The 17,500-nt window shown below is 33.2% G+C and overlaps 1 protein-coding gene across 2 annotated transcripts in view; it reads right to left on the bottom strand.

Moving 5' to 3' along the window:
• Positions 1–1,932: 1,932 nt before the first annotated feature.
• The window catches only part of LOC113087663 (endothelin-converting enzyme-like 1), a 21,866-nt gene continuing 6,298 nt past the window's right edge, over positions 1,933–17,500 (bottom strand). For both annotated transcript variants that reach the window (XM_026255612.1, XM_026255611.1), the window contains exons 2-11: positions 16,815–17,500; positions 15,584–15,850; positions 15,433–15,501; positions 14,788–14,898; positions 14,283–14,375; positions 12,212–12,336; positions 5,950–6,172; positions 2,360–2,458; positions 2,150–2,224; positions 1,933–2,075 (exon numbers count right to left, since the gene is read on the bottom strand). The exon at positions 16,815–17,500 is cut by the window's right edge. In XM_026255612.1, coding sequence (XP_026111397.1) covers positions 1,968–2,075; positions 2,150–2,224; positions 2,360–2,458; positions 5,950–6,172; positions 12,212–12,336; positions 14,283–14,375; positions 14,788–14,898; positions 15,433–15,501; positions 15,584–15,850; positions 16,815–17,441 — 1,797 coding nt within the window. In that variant the 5' untranslated portion in view covers positions 17,442–17,500 and the 3' untranslated portion in view covers positions 1,933–1,967. The remainder of the gene's footprint in view (positions 2,076–2,149; positions 2,225–2,359; positions 2,459–5,949; positions 6,173–12,211; positions 12,337–14,282; positions 14,376–14,787; positions 14,899–15,432; positions 15,502–15,583; positions 15,851–16,814) is intronic.

Below are 17,500 nucleotides of genomic sequence, written 5' to 3' on the forward strand. Positions count from 1 at the left end.
ATAGCTAGAGTTGGGGTACTCGAACTTGGACTCGGACTCGAGTCCGGACTCGAGTCCAATTTTGAATGAACTCGGACTTGTCACGCACTCGGGTGAATTTGTACTCGGACTTGACACGGACTTGAACATTTTGGACTCGGAAAATATTCAGAGTACAGTCGAGTCCGCGTCACGTGTAACAATAAAACCAGCATAAAATTGAAGTGATAAATTAATGAATGTCTCCCCTTCTGTCATTTTACTGCACCACACCGGCAGGCAGAAGTCTCCTGCTTGCAGACGAAACACACGCACCACTCACTGGATATCAGTGTGGATTAGTGATGGGAAGCTCGATTCTTTTCCGCGAACCGGTTCTTTCGGACGGTTTGATTCAATAAACCGGTTGAAAAAAAAAACAGTTCACCGGATACATAATCCATTGCGATGTATTTGTTATTAAATGAACTTACGTTTCGTCAGATTGCCCTTCATTCAAGCCCTCGGTTTACCCGCACTCATTACATTAGCACAAAATCAGTTCAGAATCAATCACCAAAAGAATCAGCTCGGTTCAGACGCGCTGTGAGTCAGTCGGCTTCATGCTGAATCACGCATGCGCAGTATCATCAGCTCCTCGGTTCTCGAATCGGACGCGTCCGAAAGAAACGGTTTTCGGTTCAGTGTACTGATGATCTGAAAACTGATACAACCGGTTCTTGACTCGAGAACGAGAATCAATCAAAACCCGGGTAGGATAAAATGTCAGGACACCGGCACATGCTGCAGTTCAGTATCATCAGCTGCTCTACTCGTGTCCATGTTCTGTTTACTACAAACTCAGTTTGTGAATCTGTCATCATTAACTATAAATACAGTACAGATATTTCATAAACCATCCCTTATTCATATTAAACATGTCTTTAGAGTCTTAATTATTGTCTAACTTCCCTGAAAACCCCTTTGGCCCATACATAATCTACAATATACAGATTAGAAACATGTAGCCCCTATCTTAAAAAAAAAAAAAACGTATATATATATATATATATATATATATATATATATATATATATATATATATTTTTTTTTTTTTTTTTTTTTATTATTATTATTTTTTTTTTTATATATATAGTTTTATCACACTTTCCGATGTTTAACAAAATACTTGAAAACTTACACGCATGCGCAGTATCATCAGTTCATCGGTTCTCAAATCGGACGCCTCCGAAAGAAACGGTTTTCGGTTCAGTGTACTGGTGATCCGAAAACCGATGCAACCGACTACCAGAGACATCAGCAGCAACCAACAGATGCTGCACAGCTCAGCATTGCAGGATTTGCAAGACCAGACCTGACCAAACAAGCAATGCAACTTTATGATGCAAGTTCTCCAAGACAACAAGAAATTCATAATGTCATCATTAAGGATCTCCTCATTGGCTGCACTTAATGTGGGGGAGAGGCATTAAATAACTGAAATGTCATCTTTAACTGGAGGACAATATAGTGTGATACAATAATAAAATAGGTTAATTTGTATTTTCATGCACTTGTAATACAATAAAACCTTTGAAAACTTTTTTGATAGGAAACTAGTTCTGTTGACATAAAATAAAAATGTTCAATGGCAATGACTAGATGTAACAGTGGTATTTTTTTTATTACATTTTTATATTGCCATTGGTTTAATGGGTTGAAAGGTTAAAATATTAATAGAATGTAAAAATGTACAATACCAATTTCTAATCTTTTTTAATTTAATTACTTTCTGGACTCGGGCGGACTCGACTCGGACTCGGCCTTTAAGAACTCGGACTTGAGTCCAACTCGGCCCCTTTTGGACTCGGACTCGGACTTGGACTCGATGTTTGTGGACTTGGTCTTGACTCGTACTCGACAAAGGTGGACTCGGACCCAACTCTAGTAATTGCATGCTGCAATGCTTCTGAATCAGTGACATCACTTCCTGTCTGGTTCTCTCAAACTCACGTGGTCTTGTCCACCTCTCGTTGGATCTTTTTAACGGAGAGCTTGATGTTGTACTTGATGCTGTTGAGGACGTTCCTGAAGTATGTTTTCTCGTTCACATCGAACTGTGGAGGAGAAATAAGAGCATCTGGAGATCTCGTCTGGAATGGGATCGTGTGATTGGTCGGAAGCGTCTTACCCCGTACTCCTCGTCTACGAGCTCAGGCTTTAACAGGAAGTCAGGATAACCGGTCATAACCATCATGTGCTGCAGCTGAGAGAAACAGATTCCAGAAAAATCAGAAAAACTGAGCTGCTCCACGTTCACTTCATTACTCACTGCTTCATCTAAACGTGTTAACTCTTTAAAGTCGGACTGAAATGTAATCGAGCTCTAAACGAGCGTCACCTTCGCTCGGGCAGCGCCTCGGGTTTCTTCATCCATCCAGTCGAGCTCCTGCAGTCTCTGATCTAACGAGTGTTTGATGTCCTCCACCAGCTCCTGCACCTGAGAATGGGGGCGGAGACAAGGTGTCAATCAAAGGAGTCGTGACTTCTGATTGGGTCTGTGTATTTGGAAACTAACACTGACTGAGGTCAAACTGTCATGAGCAATCAAGTGCAAAATAATAAATAAATAAAAGGGAAAATAATTAAATGAGACAATTTATCTTCTATTTAATTATTTAATTTAATATTTAATAATATTTCAAATATAATTTATTTTAATTACATTCAATATATTTTTTATAAATTTGAAAACATTTTCAAATTAATTTTAAATTATATATATATATATATATATGAAAAAATAAAACATGAAATTACTCAAACTGTATGTGATTTTATTATTTTGTATTATTTTAGAGTTTACTGACATACTATTATAGGTTTTGTTAATACTGTGTCTTAATTATTTGGTTTTATAATTTATGTTAGTACTGCTGTTGTGTTTTTTTATTTTTTTAAAAATGAATAATTTAATATATTAATGTTAATAAATATTAACAATTTGTATTTATTCATTTTAGATTATTTACAGTAATTCAGCTAATTTAGTACTTCAAGTTAAACTAGAAAAAAACGAACTTAAAGTTTGTTTATTTTATTTCAAGTAAAGAAAACGTTTTTAATGGTTTAATTTTAGTTTTAGTGAACTGTATTATCCCTGACCCATATATTCAGCTTTGATCACATAAATAAATTACAGTTTAACAGATATTCACATAGACAACAAATGTTTTAGATTCTAATAATATTATACTATTTTTTTACTGTATTTTTTATCAAATAAATGCAGCCTCGATGAGCAGAAGAGACTTCTTTCAGAAACCTTTTGAATGACAGGAATAATAAAATGCAACATTAACATTCTGTGTTCCACTAAAGAAAGAAAGTCATTTGTGGATGAAGAATTCCTCTAATAGAAACTTTAAAGAGGTTTGGATGATTGTTGCGCTGGAAAACAGTAGGAAGCTCAATGCAAGCTGGAAAAAACTGCAGAAGTCTGCACTCATCTGACGAAAGTGACATTTTGACTGAGGATTTCCAAAAATCTATACACCCTGCCACGCAAACCATCTGGGAGCGAAAGAAGTGCGATTTGATCCATCCATCCATCATTCTATCTATCTAAGAAGAGCACGGAAGGAAGGAAGTGAGATGAAGCTAAACAAACACTGGGCCGGTGGAAGAGAAACAGATCGACTGCATTAGAAAAAAAGAGGAAGGTGTGACACGAAAAAATTGAAATGAGTCTCTCGATATCTCTATGAGACGAGATAAAGTAGAGACTGAAGCGTAGATGTTTCTCCTGAAAAAAGACCCCAGCAATCCCACATTTCAGAAGATATCATCACCAAATCTGAGCTTATGCAACAAAGCTTTTACATATAACATAATATATAACACATAACACATAACAAATAACATATAACATAATATATAACACATAACACATAACATATAACATATAACATAATATATAACACATAACACATAACACATAACATATAACATAATATATAACACATAACACATAACATATAACATAATATATAACACATAACACATAACACATAACATATAACATAATATATAACACATAACACATAACATATAACATAATATATAACACATAACACATAACACATAACATATAACATATAACATATAACATAATATATAACACATAACACATAACATATAACATAATATATAACACATAACACATAACACATAACATATAACATATAACATAATATATAACACATAACACATAACATATAACATATAACATAATATATAACACATAACACATAACACATAACATATAACATAATATATAACACATAACACATAACACATAACATATAACATAATATATAACACATAACACATAACACATAACATAATATACAACACATAACACATAACATATAACATATAACATATAACATAATATATAACACATAACACATAACACATAACATATAACATAATATATAACACATAACACATAACACATAACATATAACATAATATATAACACATAACACATAACATATAACATATAACATAATATATAACACATAACACATAACACATAACATATAACATAATATATAACACATAACACATAACACATAACATATAACATAATATATAACACATAACACATAACACATAACATATAACATAATATATAACACATAACACATAACATATAACATAACATATAACATATAACATATAACATATAACATAACATAAAATATCATATAAAAATATAACATTACATATAACATAACATTTAACATAACATAACATAACATAAAATATTATATAAAAACATAACATAACATATATCACATATAACATAACATATAACACATAACATAACACATAACATATATGACACATATAGCATAACATAACATAACATAACAATGTATATGCAGATTTGTATGAATAGCACAAGTGTAACAAAGTGGGAAACTATCTAAAAAGCACAAAAATTATAAAAAAATATGTAGCTTAAGTGGTAGACGCATTACGTTAGCAAGCGCAAGGTTGTGGGTTCGAATCCCTGGGAACACATGTTAGGAAAAATTGTTAGCCTGAATGCAATGTAAGTCGCTATGCATTTAATTTAATTTTAATCTATTTTATTCTTATTTTCTATATATACTTTAGAATATTTTTCATTCCCCCAAAAAATTCTTAATTTAATTTAATTTAATTCCTGAAAAGAATGGCTATGGTAATGGTAATGGTAAAAATAACTGAAAATAATCTCTTAAAGTTTAAGTATCACTGCGATACTATTATGGTTTTTATTGATTTTTTAAATATAAATTCTTCATTTTAAATTTGAAGTTTTAGTAATTGTGTTGTGTTTTTGTCATTTTTAGTAGTTTCTTTAAACTCATGGCTATATAATTTTTATTACATTTAATTTAAGTTTTAGTTTGTTATTTTAGTATCAAGTGAAACTAAATTCAAGTGAAAAATGTTTCTTTGGCTACTAGCTGAAATAAGCATTAAATATTTTTTTTAACTTACATTTACGTTTACTAACACTTATTTTATTTCAAGCAACAAAAATGTTTTCGTTTTATGTTTTTTAGTTTTAGTTAACTATAATTACCCTGGTGAACCTTAAACATTTCAATTATAGTACATTACAACATAATATTAGCTACATATAATACATATTACACTATTACTAGGGACTAACAACCAATAATCAGTTATTATACTTTTTTCTAAATTTGTAAAATTCAGTAGTAGCTCTGACTGAAACAGGGATAATTTTTACTTTTATAACTACATAGACACTTTTCACCAGCATTCAGCACAAAATAAATATTTTAAAATACACGTTGCATTAAAAAGTGTGTGCGCTTAATATGAATTTTTTTCTAGCCGATCAGTGTTTGACAAGACTGAATTGCACCCAAGAAGATTCTGAAGGCACATCTGAGGTGATGCACTCACCTTGGCTCTGCTGGAGGAGGAGAAGTGCTGCTGGACGAAGAGCGCGCCGAGGGCCATGCCGAAGTGTTTGTTGGCCTGATTGAGACACAGCCGCTCCAGATCCAGCTGACGCTCGCCTCCGTCGACCTCGCGCGAGAACTCATGAATCGTGCTGCGAAACGCCGTGGAGAGATGCTCGCTCAGCGCCGCCACGATACGCCACAACATGTAGTTATGAAGAACCCTGAGACGAACACAGAGAGATAAACGTGAAGACAAGTCAAGTCACCTTTATTTATATAGTGCTTTAAACAAAATACATTGCGTCAAAGCAACTGAACAACATTCATTAGGAAAACAGTGTATCAATAATGCAAAATGACAGTTAAAGGCAGTTCATCATTGAATTCAGTTATGTCATCTCTGTTCAGTTAAATAGTGTCTGTGCATTTATTTGCAATCAAGTCAATGATATCTCTGTAGATGAAGTGACCCCAACTAAGCAAGCCAGAGGCGAAACACAAACGTGAAGACATTTATAATGTTACAGAAGATTTCTATTCTGAACAGATGATTTACATTAGAATAATATTATACTAATGAATTTTTTTTATAAGATAAACACATTTAGTCTTATTTTTCATCTTTATTTTTAATAACAATAAATAATTAAAACAAATTAAATGCTGCTCATTTCTAATTTTACTTACTTGTTTTATTTAAAATATTTACATTTATTTTATTTCCAAACTAATCAATCATATTTTAAAATATTTAAATATAATAATTTATTTCAAATATTATATTGTGTTTTCTTTTAATCTAAATTATTTCTTTTAATTTAAATATTTAATTTTCAACTTTCTTACTTTATATTTTATTTTGACACTTTCTAAACAGTCTAAATGTATTTTAATTAAAATATATATTTTTTATTATTTAAAATATAAAATGTATTTAAATATATATTATTTTACCAAATAAACAAACCAATGGTTTAAAATGGTTTCAATCAATCTATCTACTTTATAAATCTATCTGTATATCCATCAATCCATACTTCTTTCTTTTTATTTATTTGCCTGCTAAAAATTCAGCTTTGTACACAGAAATAAATTACACTATAACAGATATTCACATTGAAAACAATTGTTTTAAATTGTAATAATATTTCACTACTTTTAACTGTATTTTTGATCAAATAAATGCAGCCTTGGTGATCAGAAGAGATTTCTTTTAAATCCATTAAAATATCTTACCAACCCCAAACTATTGAATGCTAGTAGATTGTCACTGCCAAGCAAAGTTGCAATTCGATGCCAATAAAGCGGTCAAAAACGAACAACCTCAGGTGACACTACAGGTCAAAGTGTTCTCTAGATGAAACAACATTTAGTCCATGTTCAGAGAATTAAAGCTCAGAAAAGACTAACCCCATCAATCATACACACACACACACACACACACACACAGGAGAGATGACATCACCCAGCTGTGGCACATGATGTTAGCATTTTAATCACAACACGGTTTGGCAGTGTGAGCCGCTTCTCACGCCAACAAAGCACTTCTGACAGAATTCATCTAAAGAACAGATGAGAGAGAAAGAGAGAGAGAAGAGGAGGAGGACATAATGAGAGGAAGAAGAGTGCGAATGAGTTTTATTAACGAGTTTGTTGTTTGTTTCTCTTTGCACTGTGGGTGTGTGTGTTTGCGTTTGTGTGTGTGTGTGTTTGCGCAGGTGTGGTGATTATCGTACATTTAATTAACAAGCTTTACGCAAACATATTCTAATGCTGATGCTAAAGTCAATCGCTGACAGGGGAACAGGAGTAAAGCTCATTAGGCTAATGTATTCTAATGAAGCTCATTACGCATAAAAGCAGCTCGTTTCTGAAGATGATCGACCGGAGAACTCAAACGCTCAACAACACAAACAAACAGATTTACAAACCCGATTCCCAAAAAGATAGGACACTGTACAAATTGTTCAATGCAATGATGCGAAAGTTTCAAATTTCAATATTTTATTTAGAATAAAACATAGATGACATGTCAAATGTTTAAACTGAGAAAATATATAATTTAAAAGGGCCTGAAGATCACGGGGATCCAGTATGGTTTTCGTACGCACAGAGATTGTTCCAGATTCTCTGAATCTTTGGATGATATTATGCACTGTAGATGATGATAACTTCAAACTCTTTGCAATTTTTCTCTGAGAAACTCCTTTCTTATATTGCTTCACTATTTTTCGCCACAGCATTGGGGGAAATGGTGATCCTCTGCCCATCTTGACTTCTGATAAACACTGCTGCTCTGAGAGGCTCTTTTTATACCCAATCATCCAGCTGTTCCTTATTTGTACCTTTAAATTTTCCGGTCTCTTATTGCTACCTGTCCCAACTTTTTGGGAATGTGTAGCTCAGACAGGATCAGTGAGAGACAGACACTGAATAATGCAGGTGTGAAACAAGCAGTTCATCAAACTCCAGGAATCCTGAGCTCCAGCGTAGGTTATTGAAACACAGCTTCAGTTTTCCTAGGGATAAAATGACTGATTCACATTAACATTCTACAGTGTGTGTGTGTGTGTGTGTGTGTGTGTGAGGCTTTCAGTGCTCCTGTACCCACAGCATCTCACCGTCGGCTCATAATTACAGCCATTAAACCGTCTTTTGGCTCAACAGCATCTCAGAGCACCGAGCGCCATTCAGCTGTAATTCAATCATCACCCAACAAACTATTTTCTTTTAATTACCCATAAAACACAGATAAACAACAGCAAAGAGAACGACGACAGCATTAGCATGTCGTTTGAGACACAGGAACAAAGAGGCTTCTGCAGCTCCACATACAGTAAAGACTAAAGACACTGAATCATCTCCAGAGAACAAACGCGGACAAAACCAGACAAACCTCTTTCATATTACTGCCATATTTAGTCCTACTTGACATATTTACATGTATTAATCTAGCAAGTGCTTTTATCTAAAAGTGATTGATCTTAAGAGGTAAATATTCAGACGTTGTTTAGAATAGTACTTTTAACGACACTATTTTAATAAAACAATTTATATGTATTACAACTACACAATTTAAATATCATTTTGTATTTTATGTACATTTAAATATACATTTTATTTAAAATAGTTTAACTTATTTCAGAGTTATTTTTATTTTCGAATCTGTCTTAATTTAAACTTTAAAAGTGGTAACCTGCAACTGTTGCCCTCAAAACAGCCATTTCTACTTGATTTAACCCATTAAATTAGGTATAAATCATTTTTTGTTGGTAACAACAAAGGTTTGTTGGAATAAATAATGTATTTAGGTTCATTCAAAGATGTTAAACAATATTTTTTACTTGAATTAAACCATTCAGTGCAGACTAAATGCATTATATATATAGCTTAAATTAATGACCAAATCAAAAATTTATAAATTAATACATAACTTCCTCATTGTCAACAGTTAACATATATATTTTATTTATTTATTTGTGTTTTATTTTAATAGCATGAAAATGCTCAAATTAAGTGACTGATAATTTCTCATTTCATTAAACATTTTATTTTATTTTTAAATTGTATTTTAATTTTCCAAACTACTATCTTATTTTATTGTGTTTAAAAATTATACCGATTTTTTTATTTATTTATTAATTTATTTTTTAAAAGTATTTTAAGTTTCAAACTAATCTGACCTACTCTCTCAGTCAACAGTCAGCATTTATTTTATTTTATTTATTATTAAAAAAAATTATTGCGCGGTTTACTTTTACTGTAACGGTATATCTATCCATGGGTATTAATGAAAAATACCTAAATCTGTCACTAAAACAGTTTGCATTATATAAAACTGTACATTAACATGCACATTTTGATTCATACATACTCAACGTTTTGTAAAGTTTTTGGTCTTATTCTGCTGACTGTGGCACAGATGCGAATGAAACACGCAGCTTTAAGCGACGTTAAAACACTTTCTATAGTTATTTTACAGTCAGCACAAAGCAGAGCGCCAGGCCTCCGGTTCCTTCAGCGCTGGTTCCACTCAGAAAGAGAACAAGCATTTGATGAGAATGAAGTTTTGGTCCTTCACAAGGAAAAGCACCAGAAGGGACGTGAAAAGAAAGAGCTAAAAACAGCAAAGCGCCAGAACAAAGAGCTTTCTCTGCTCCCGCGGCGCGCCTGATGGAAGCCGATTGGTGGGAGAGCCGCGTTATCGCCATGGTGATTATAATAACAGTGATTGTGAAGGAAAGGGTCATTGTGAGAATATTATGGGATATGATGTATTATTACAAAGATACGAGAGGGACGAAATTACTTGACATTTCAGCAAAAAAAAAAAGAAGCGAAGTCACAAAAATCACTGACATCCAATCAGACGATTTCCTGCAATCATAAAGTATTTTAATATCGAAAGCATTCCACCACCTTTAAGACTCATAAGAGAAATTATAGACTAGTTATGGTTAAAGTTCATCTCACAAGACGTATTTTTACGTTCGAATGTTTGGGGTCCGTAATATTTTCCATGTCTTTGAAAGAAGTCTCTTGTGCTGCATTAATTTGATAAAAAAATACGATAAAAATTGTGAATCTAAAACAGCTGTGTTCTAAGTGAATATCTGTCTGTCCTTTAAGTACGTTTGTTAAGTATCTAGTATTCTTTAAGTACTAAAGGAACTGTTGATGAAAACCGTCAGTCACATTTAAGTGAAGACCTGTTAGTGTTCCTGTAGCTCAACTGGTAGAGCACTGCGCTAGCAAGCTAGCAAGCGCAAGGTTGGGGGTTCGATTTCCCGGGAACACATGATATGTAAAAATTGATAGCCTGAATGCACTGTAAGTCGCTTTGGATAAAAGCGTCTGCTAAATGCATTAATTTAATTTAATTTAAGACAGCTGAATTGTCATCAGTGTTTCAGACTCAGTCAGTTTGAAAGGGACAAGACAGAGATGCACAGACAAAGAAAGCTCAAGTAAATCCAATTATTCTCACACAAACAAGAGAAAATATAGCAGCAACAAACACACAGTGGATGGACAGGTAGTGAACACACACACACACACACAGAGAAAGAGAGAGAGAGACTCCCTTGAGAGAAACCTGTCAGCTAGAAACAAACTAACCCTGTCACATCCAGCACTTGACTGCTGCTCTCAGTGTGTGCGTGTATATATATATATATGTTTGTGTGTGTGTGTGTGTGTGTGTGTGTGTATGAACAAGTGGGGCCATTGTGGGTCGATTCTAATCAGCCACGGCACAGATGAGTGTTCACCCAACAGTGACACCTCAAATAAAGCCACACACACACACACACACACACACCAATTTATATTTCAAAATACTGAAAATGTGTTGAAAAGTGTTGCAGTTCTTTTTGTCTTCATTTTTACCACTAGCTCTAATATTTCATCATTTCAAACTCATTTTGTGAGACATTTTACCATCACATTTTCACTAAATCAAGAATGTTGTGAATAATTAAATAAATAAATGCACTACATGTTCTGTGATGGTTTATCTATAACGAAATTACCCACAATCCTTTTTTTTAACTGAAACTGTACAAAAGTAATATCTATTTTGTTCTATATTTACTTTTTATTTTTATTTCGAAATTATAATCATTATTATTATAACTATTATTATCATTATCTTTATTAGACATATTGAGAGCTTTGACCAAATTGTGCAGCACAACAACAACAAAGTTAATCGAATTTTTTATCAGAAAAATTGCATTTATTTTATTTTATAATATTAATAATTATTGTTTAGATTTTATTCAGTAATTTTTATTTTGTCTATCATTTTATTTAGCGTTTTTATTTAAGTATTATCATTATAACTTTATAACAATATTGATATATAAATCACAAAGGTTTGGCTAAATTGTGCAAACCAACAATCAAGCAAAGTAAGCAAGCAATAAATAAATAAATGCATGAATGAATAAATGAAATACAATTGTAAACAAATATGAGTCATGTTTCAAATTTCAGTTTACATTTATTTTATCATTAAATCTTCTTTTTTTTAATTTTAGTTTTTTTACAATACCAATATTTTTTGTTTGTGTTTAATAAGTATTTTTATTTAATTTAATATTTTATCCAGTAATAATAACAAATATGATAATACATTTTGGCTACAATTTGCAGCCATACAAACATGCCCAGAAAAAGAAAATGTTAATTGCATTTTAGATAGTAATTTTATCAAAAAAAATCTCAATTTGACACCGTTACTCTTTCAAACCTCTTACCGTTTAGACGTGGTTTTAATGATGTCCGACACTGTCTGCATGTAATCAGTGGCCAAAACTATGATCTCCTCTTCATCAGAGAAATTATCACTGAAGATCCGGTCCAACAAACGCTTCCAGTGGAACTACAGAGAAAGAAATGACAATGGTTGTGCTTATCTCAAGAAGGCTTTTGCAATGAAATACAGAAGCCAGTAAAACTCTAGCTTGTGCCGTCTGTCCTTTGCTTATTGATCTATGCTTCATTTAGGGACCATGTTTTTCTGTGTTTTAAACAGCGGATCTCGTCTGCCAAAAATGGATCGACCTGTAGATCCAGATATTTGCCTGTTTGCGTTCTAATTTTACTGTGAAGCCGAAGGTTATCTGAAGGAAGATCACCATGAATCGGGCAAGGCCATTATTCTTACAAAACCAAGAGAACTTCAGGAGTCTCCCTGCATATAATCATGCTCTTTATATTTCTCTCTGACAACAAGTTCAACATCATTGTTTTCTTTATATGGTCTGCAAAAATAACACATTTTGGGATAAATATTGTGCTTTAATCTGATTTATTTCTCTCATACACCTCTGCTCGACTGAAATTCAACCATTCAAAGCAAGACACTACAGGTGAATAGGGTAAAAAAAGTTAGCTAATAATCACCCCAGTTGATTGATTATATTGTGAATTGCAAACATTCTTTGTATTAAAACTTTTCTGAAATGTTACATTTAAAATAAGGCATTATCGAATTAAATATGCACTGTGCATACATTTGTAGAAAATAGATCTGAACACTGGTTGAACTCAGGTTCAAAATTCTTAAGTGATTTTGTTGACATCTCAGAGTTGAGGGTTTTTACTGAGGGGATTTTGGATTTATCTTTTCATCAGTTTATAAATCAGAAAAAACTTCAGCAGTCAGAATTTTTATTTTTCGCTATGTTTTTAGGAATAACTTGTTGTATAAATCAGTGGGAATGATATATGAACAAACCCTTCTACAAAATCCTTCAGAATACAGAGAGGAATAAAACTCTAAGTTTTTGTGTGTGTAGGTGCTTCAGAAGTGGAGAAAAATCTATTTAAAGGAATGTATTATAATTGAAATCTGCAGCCTGAAATTGATAAAGTGACATAAATGAAGTATAAATATTTTCTTTCTACTAAGCTTATAAAAACCCTTAATGAAAAGCCTCAAATCACAAAAATGACAAGTGTATGAATAAAAAATGTTTATAGCACCACTGTAAGTAATTCTTCATGATAAAAAGAAGGCTTTGAAAAGATCGGTATCGGTATTGGTATTGGTATCGGTTATCGTTATAGGCAGATTTTGATTCCTGTGATCGACATAAAAATCCTAATCGGAGCAACCTTATATAATATCTAAATAAAACAAAATATTGATAAATTATATAAAAATACTTTTAGTTCAATTCAAAACAAATCCTTTAAATTAAACAGTATTCACAACAGAAATGGAAAATAAGTACAAAACAAACATAAAATACACTGGCATCAAGGTTATTATAGATAACTAAAACCATAAAAAATGTCATTACTTGAAATAAAACAAACATTAGCTGAAACAATTTATATAGAGTAGGTTATTCTAGCTAATTGCCAAGGCAAAATTTCTCATTTTCAATTAGTGTAACGTCTTGTACTTAAATTAAATATTAAATTTGAAATTAATTAAAAACTATGTAGACATAAATACATTTAAAAAACATGACAAAATTACTAAGACTTTAACTGTAATTAAAATGAAAATGGAAAACATAAACTAATTCTAAATAAAAATTCTAAATTAATTCAAATTTAATAAAAATATTGATAAAAGTTATAATATCATTTCATTGTTCCTAAAAATATAAATTGAGTTTCAATCATTATAAACAATATTTATTTATAATAAATGCCAAGGCCAAACAAATGTATTTAAAGCAAAACTGATTTTTAATTTCTATTTTCTTTCGAACTGTCAACCTACTTCAGCAAAAACACACTAAATATAAGTGTGTGTGAGAGAGAGAGAGAGAGAGAGAGAGAGTGTGTGTGTGTGTGTGTGTGTGTACTCACACTTGGGGCCATTTTCTGCAGTTGTTTCAGTGTTATTCGGTTGTACATGCTGCTGATGTCCTTTCTTTGGTCGTCATATTCAGTCACAGTGATCTTTGCAAAAAAAAAGAAGGTTAAATAACACAATCATGCATGATTTCACAAAATGTTCTGAATTTATGTAAAGAGTTACCACACACAGATTTAGACAAACACACACACACTGGAGTTCAGAACCCTGAATCATCATAGTGATTCAGATCATTTGGGTGATTCATTTGAATAAACAGGTGCAAATATTCAGTTTAAATGTGAATGTGTGGAATTTTAAATGTGAATTTTTTTAATGATATCATTTTTAATGAAAGTTATTTGTGTTTATTGGGATTTACTGTAAATGTAATGCGTTTCAGTTTGATGCTTTCATATCGTGTTTTTTTTGCTCCAGAAACATTCTTAAAAAAACTAACCATTTAAAACAGAAAAATTAAAAGAACACACACACACACACACACACAATGCGTACGTTTGCCAGTCTCGTTTCCAGATCCAGAATCTCTCGAGATTTCAGCGTGGCGTTGTGAGCTCCCAGCATGCTCAGCAATCTTTCCATCAGCGCCTTATAAGATGCCAGAATCTGTTGTCATTAAGAAAAAACATTGTGACCTGATTATAATGGACAAAAATCTGACATAAAACTAATTTCATGCTAAATCTTTGATTTTATTTTGTAAATGTCATACACAAAAGCAAAATGAGCAATTGCAAATCATGTTTTAATGTTTTTATTGAATTTCTCATATTTATGTTCTCTCTTAAGTGCACTGATCAAAAAAAAAAAAAACTTAGATATATGACTTTATTTTATATTTTAGTTTATATTTTATTTTCATACAGAAAATGGGCAAACATTAAATCATGTTTTAATGTTTATTATGACTGAATTTCTTGTTTTTCTCTCTAGTAAGTTACAAAAAAATAGATATATGACTTTATTTAGTTAACTTCATCTGTGACATCATCAGCAGCTGTGACACGATCAATTAGACGTGTGAGCTCACAGCGAGAGACGGCGGGAGAAACAGATGGCAGACAGACAGACAGATGGACAGAAGGAGAGACAGAGTCTAGAACAAAAGAGCATATGGAGAGATGAAGAGAGGTGTTTCACCTTCACACTGTCTTCATCTTGTCCCAGATACAGAGTCCTTTCCGGCAGAGTCAAACCCTCCTGATCGATCTACAATCACACACACACACCAGCTGAAGTTTCTTTGGAACAAAAACGACAGTCACAAATGCTCACAAACGCGTTCTCTCACCCGTATGGCGTTGCGTGACGAGTTTTTATCGTCCACGCTGACGGTGAGTGAAAAGAAAACGGATGTGCTGTAAACTCCCTGCGTCTTAAACAGCATCTCATTAAAATCTGGCCTCACGGGGGCGGAGCCACTGTCCCACCCCGCCCCTCCAGGAGGAGCTCCGGACAGGTCCCACCCACCGCAGCTGTCAATCACCTCTGTCATAGGCTCCGCCCCCAGGCGATCAATTTCCTTCATGTTGATACATGAGCGATAAAATTCTTTAACCTGTGGGAGACAATGACACGTTTTACTTAAAATATCCATTTAAAAATATAATTTATTTGCAATTATATATTTATATATATAGATACAGGTATATATGTAAACTTAATGAATACAGAAATATATATATAAAAATGTATTAATTAATTATATTTGAATATGACTAAAATATAATTCTAAACTGTAAATATAGTCACATGATTTAAAATAACATATTTATTCAAATTTTATTTAAAATATTAAGACAATTAGTAATACATTTGTTTTATTTATATTATTAAGATATTTTCACTGTGATATTAAAACAACATCATCACAAAATAATTTTATGTAACATATAAAAACTATATTCTTACATTTTCTGAATAAAATACTTAAAATAGAATGAAATGTCATACATACAATCACACATGAAAAAATAGTGAATTAGTGATTTCTGACTTTAAAACTTAAGTAATATATTATATGTGACCCTGGAGCACAAAAACCTGTTCACCTGAAAGCTGAATAAATAATATTTCCATTGATGTCTGGTTTGTTCGGAGGACAATATTTGTCTGAGATACAACTATTTGAAAATATAGAATCTGAGGGAGCAAAAAAAAATCTAAATATTGAGAATATCATCTTTAAAGTTGTTCAAATGAAGTGCTTAGCAATGCATATTACTAATCAAAAATGAAGTTTTAATATATTTACAAAATATCTTCATAGAACATGATCTTTACTCAATATCCTAATGATTTTTGGCATTAAAGAAAAATCTATAATTTTTATCCATACAATGTCTTGTTGTCTATTGCTACAAATACACCCCAGAGACTTAAGACTGCTTATCTGCTCCAGGGACACATATGTCAAAAGTGATACAAAATTGTGCAGATTTAAATCTACTCTAAACAATGTTAGAAATAAATACATACCTAAAAAAAAACAGCAAGCAATTTTTTTGAGTGTGTTGTAATACCTTTCTCTCGGCACTGTCCGGCTCGTTCCTCTGCACCGGCGCCTGTAGGAGGCGCTGCAGCTTCTCCTGGTTCTGTTCTCCGATGGCGGTGATGATCCCGTAGCTAAGTTTATCCTCCGGTATTCCATGTCTGCGGAGCCACCCGCCGCAAGCAAAGCTGTAGAAGTCGTAACAAGGCTGGACGCTCGGGTCGACGTTCCCCTGGACGAAGCGTGCGGCCCGTAGCAACGAACGCCGCTTCATACAATCCTGACGACAATGAGAATCCTGTGCTTCCAGTGACAGAAACTTCAGTGCCAGCATGCATCCGAGAATCACGCACATCCCCGCTGCGAACACTAACGCAGAGAGCAGGCAGATTTCACGCCGGCTCCAGCGAGCCGGAGCCCCGCCCCCAGCTCCACCCCCAGCCACGCCCACACATTTGTCCCGCCCACTCCGGCCACGGCTGCCACGGTCCAGGGATCCGCCCAGATGCAGACTCATGCCGTTACTCAGCGTGCTGCTGCTGTAACGACTGCCTTGCTTGATCTCCTGGAAGTCGTCGTAATGCGCCGTGAGCGAATACGTCTTCTCCATGCTGACTGACGCCTGCGCCCGCGATTTGTTAGGGAACGTGTGGAACATGAGGTCACCAGAGCGGAAGGGAGGGATCTGGGATCAAAGTAAGGTCATGACCTTTGACC

This window comes from Carassius auratus, unplaced genomic scaffold, assembly GCF_003368295.1.
Source record: "Carassius auratus strain Wakin unplaced genomic scaffold, ASM336829v1 scaf_tig00045031, whole genome shotgun sequence".
Classification (NCBI taxonomy): Eukaryota; Metazoa; Chordata; class Actinopteri; order Cypriniformes; family Cyprinidae; genus Carassius; species Carassius auratus.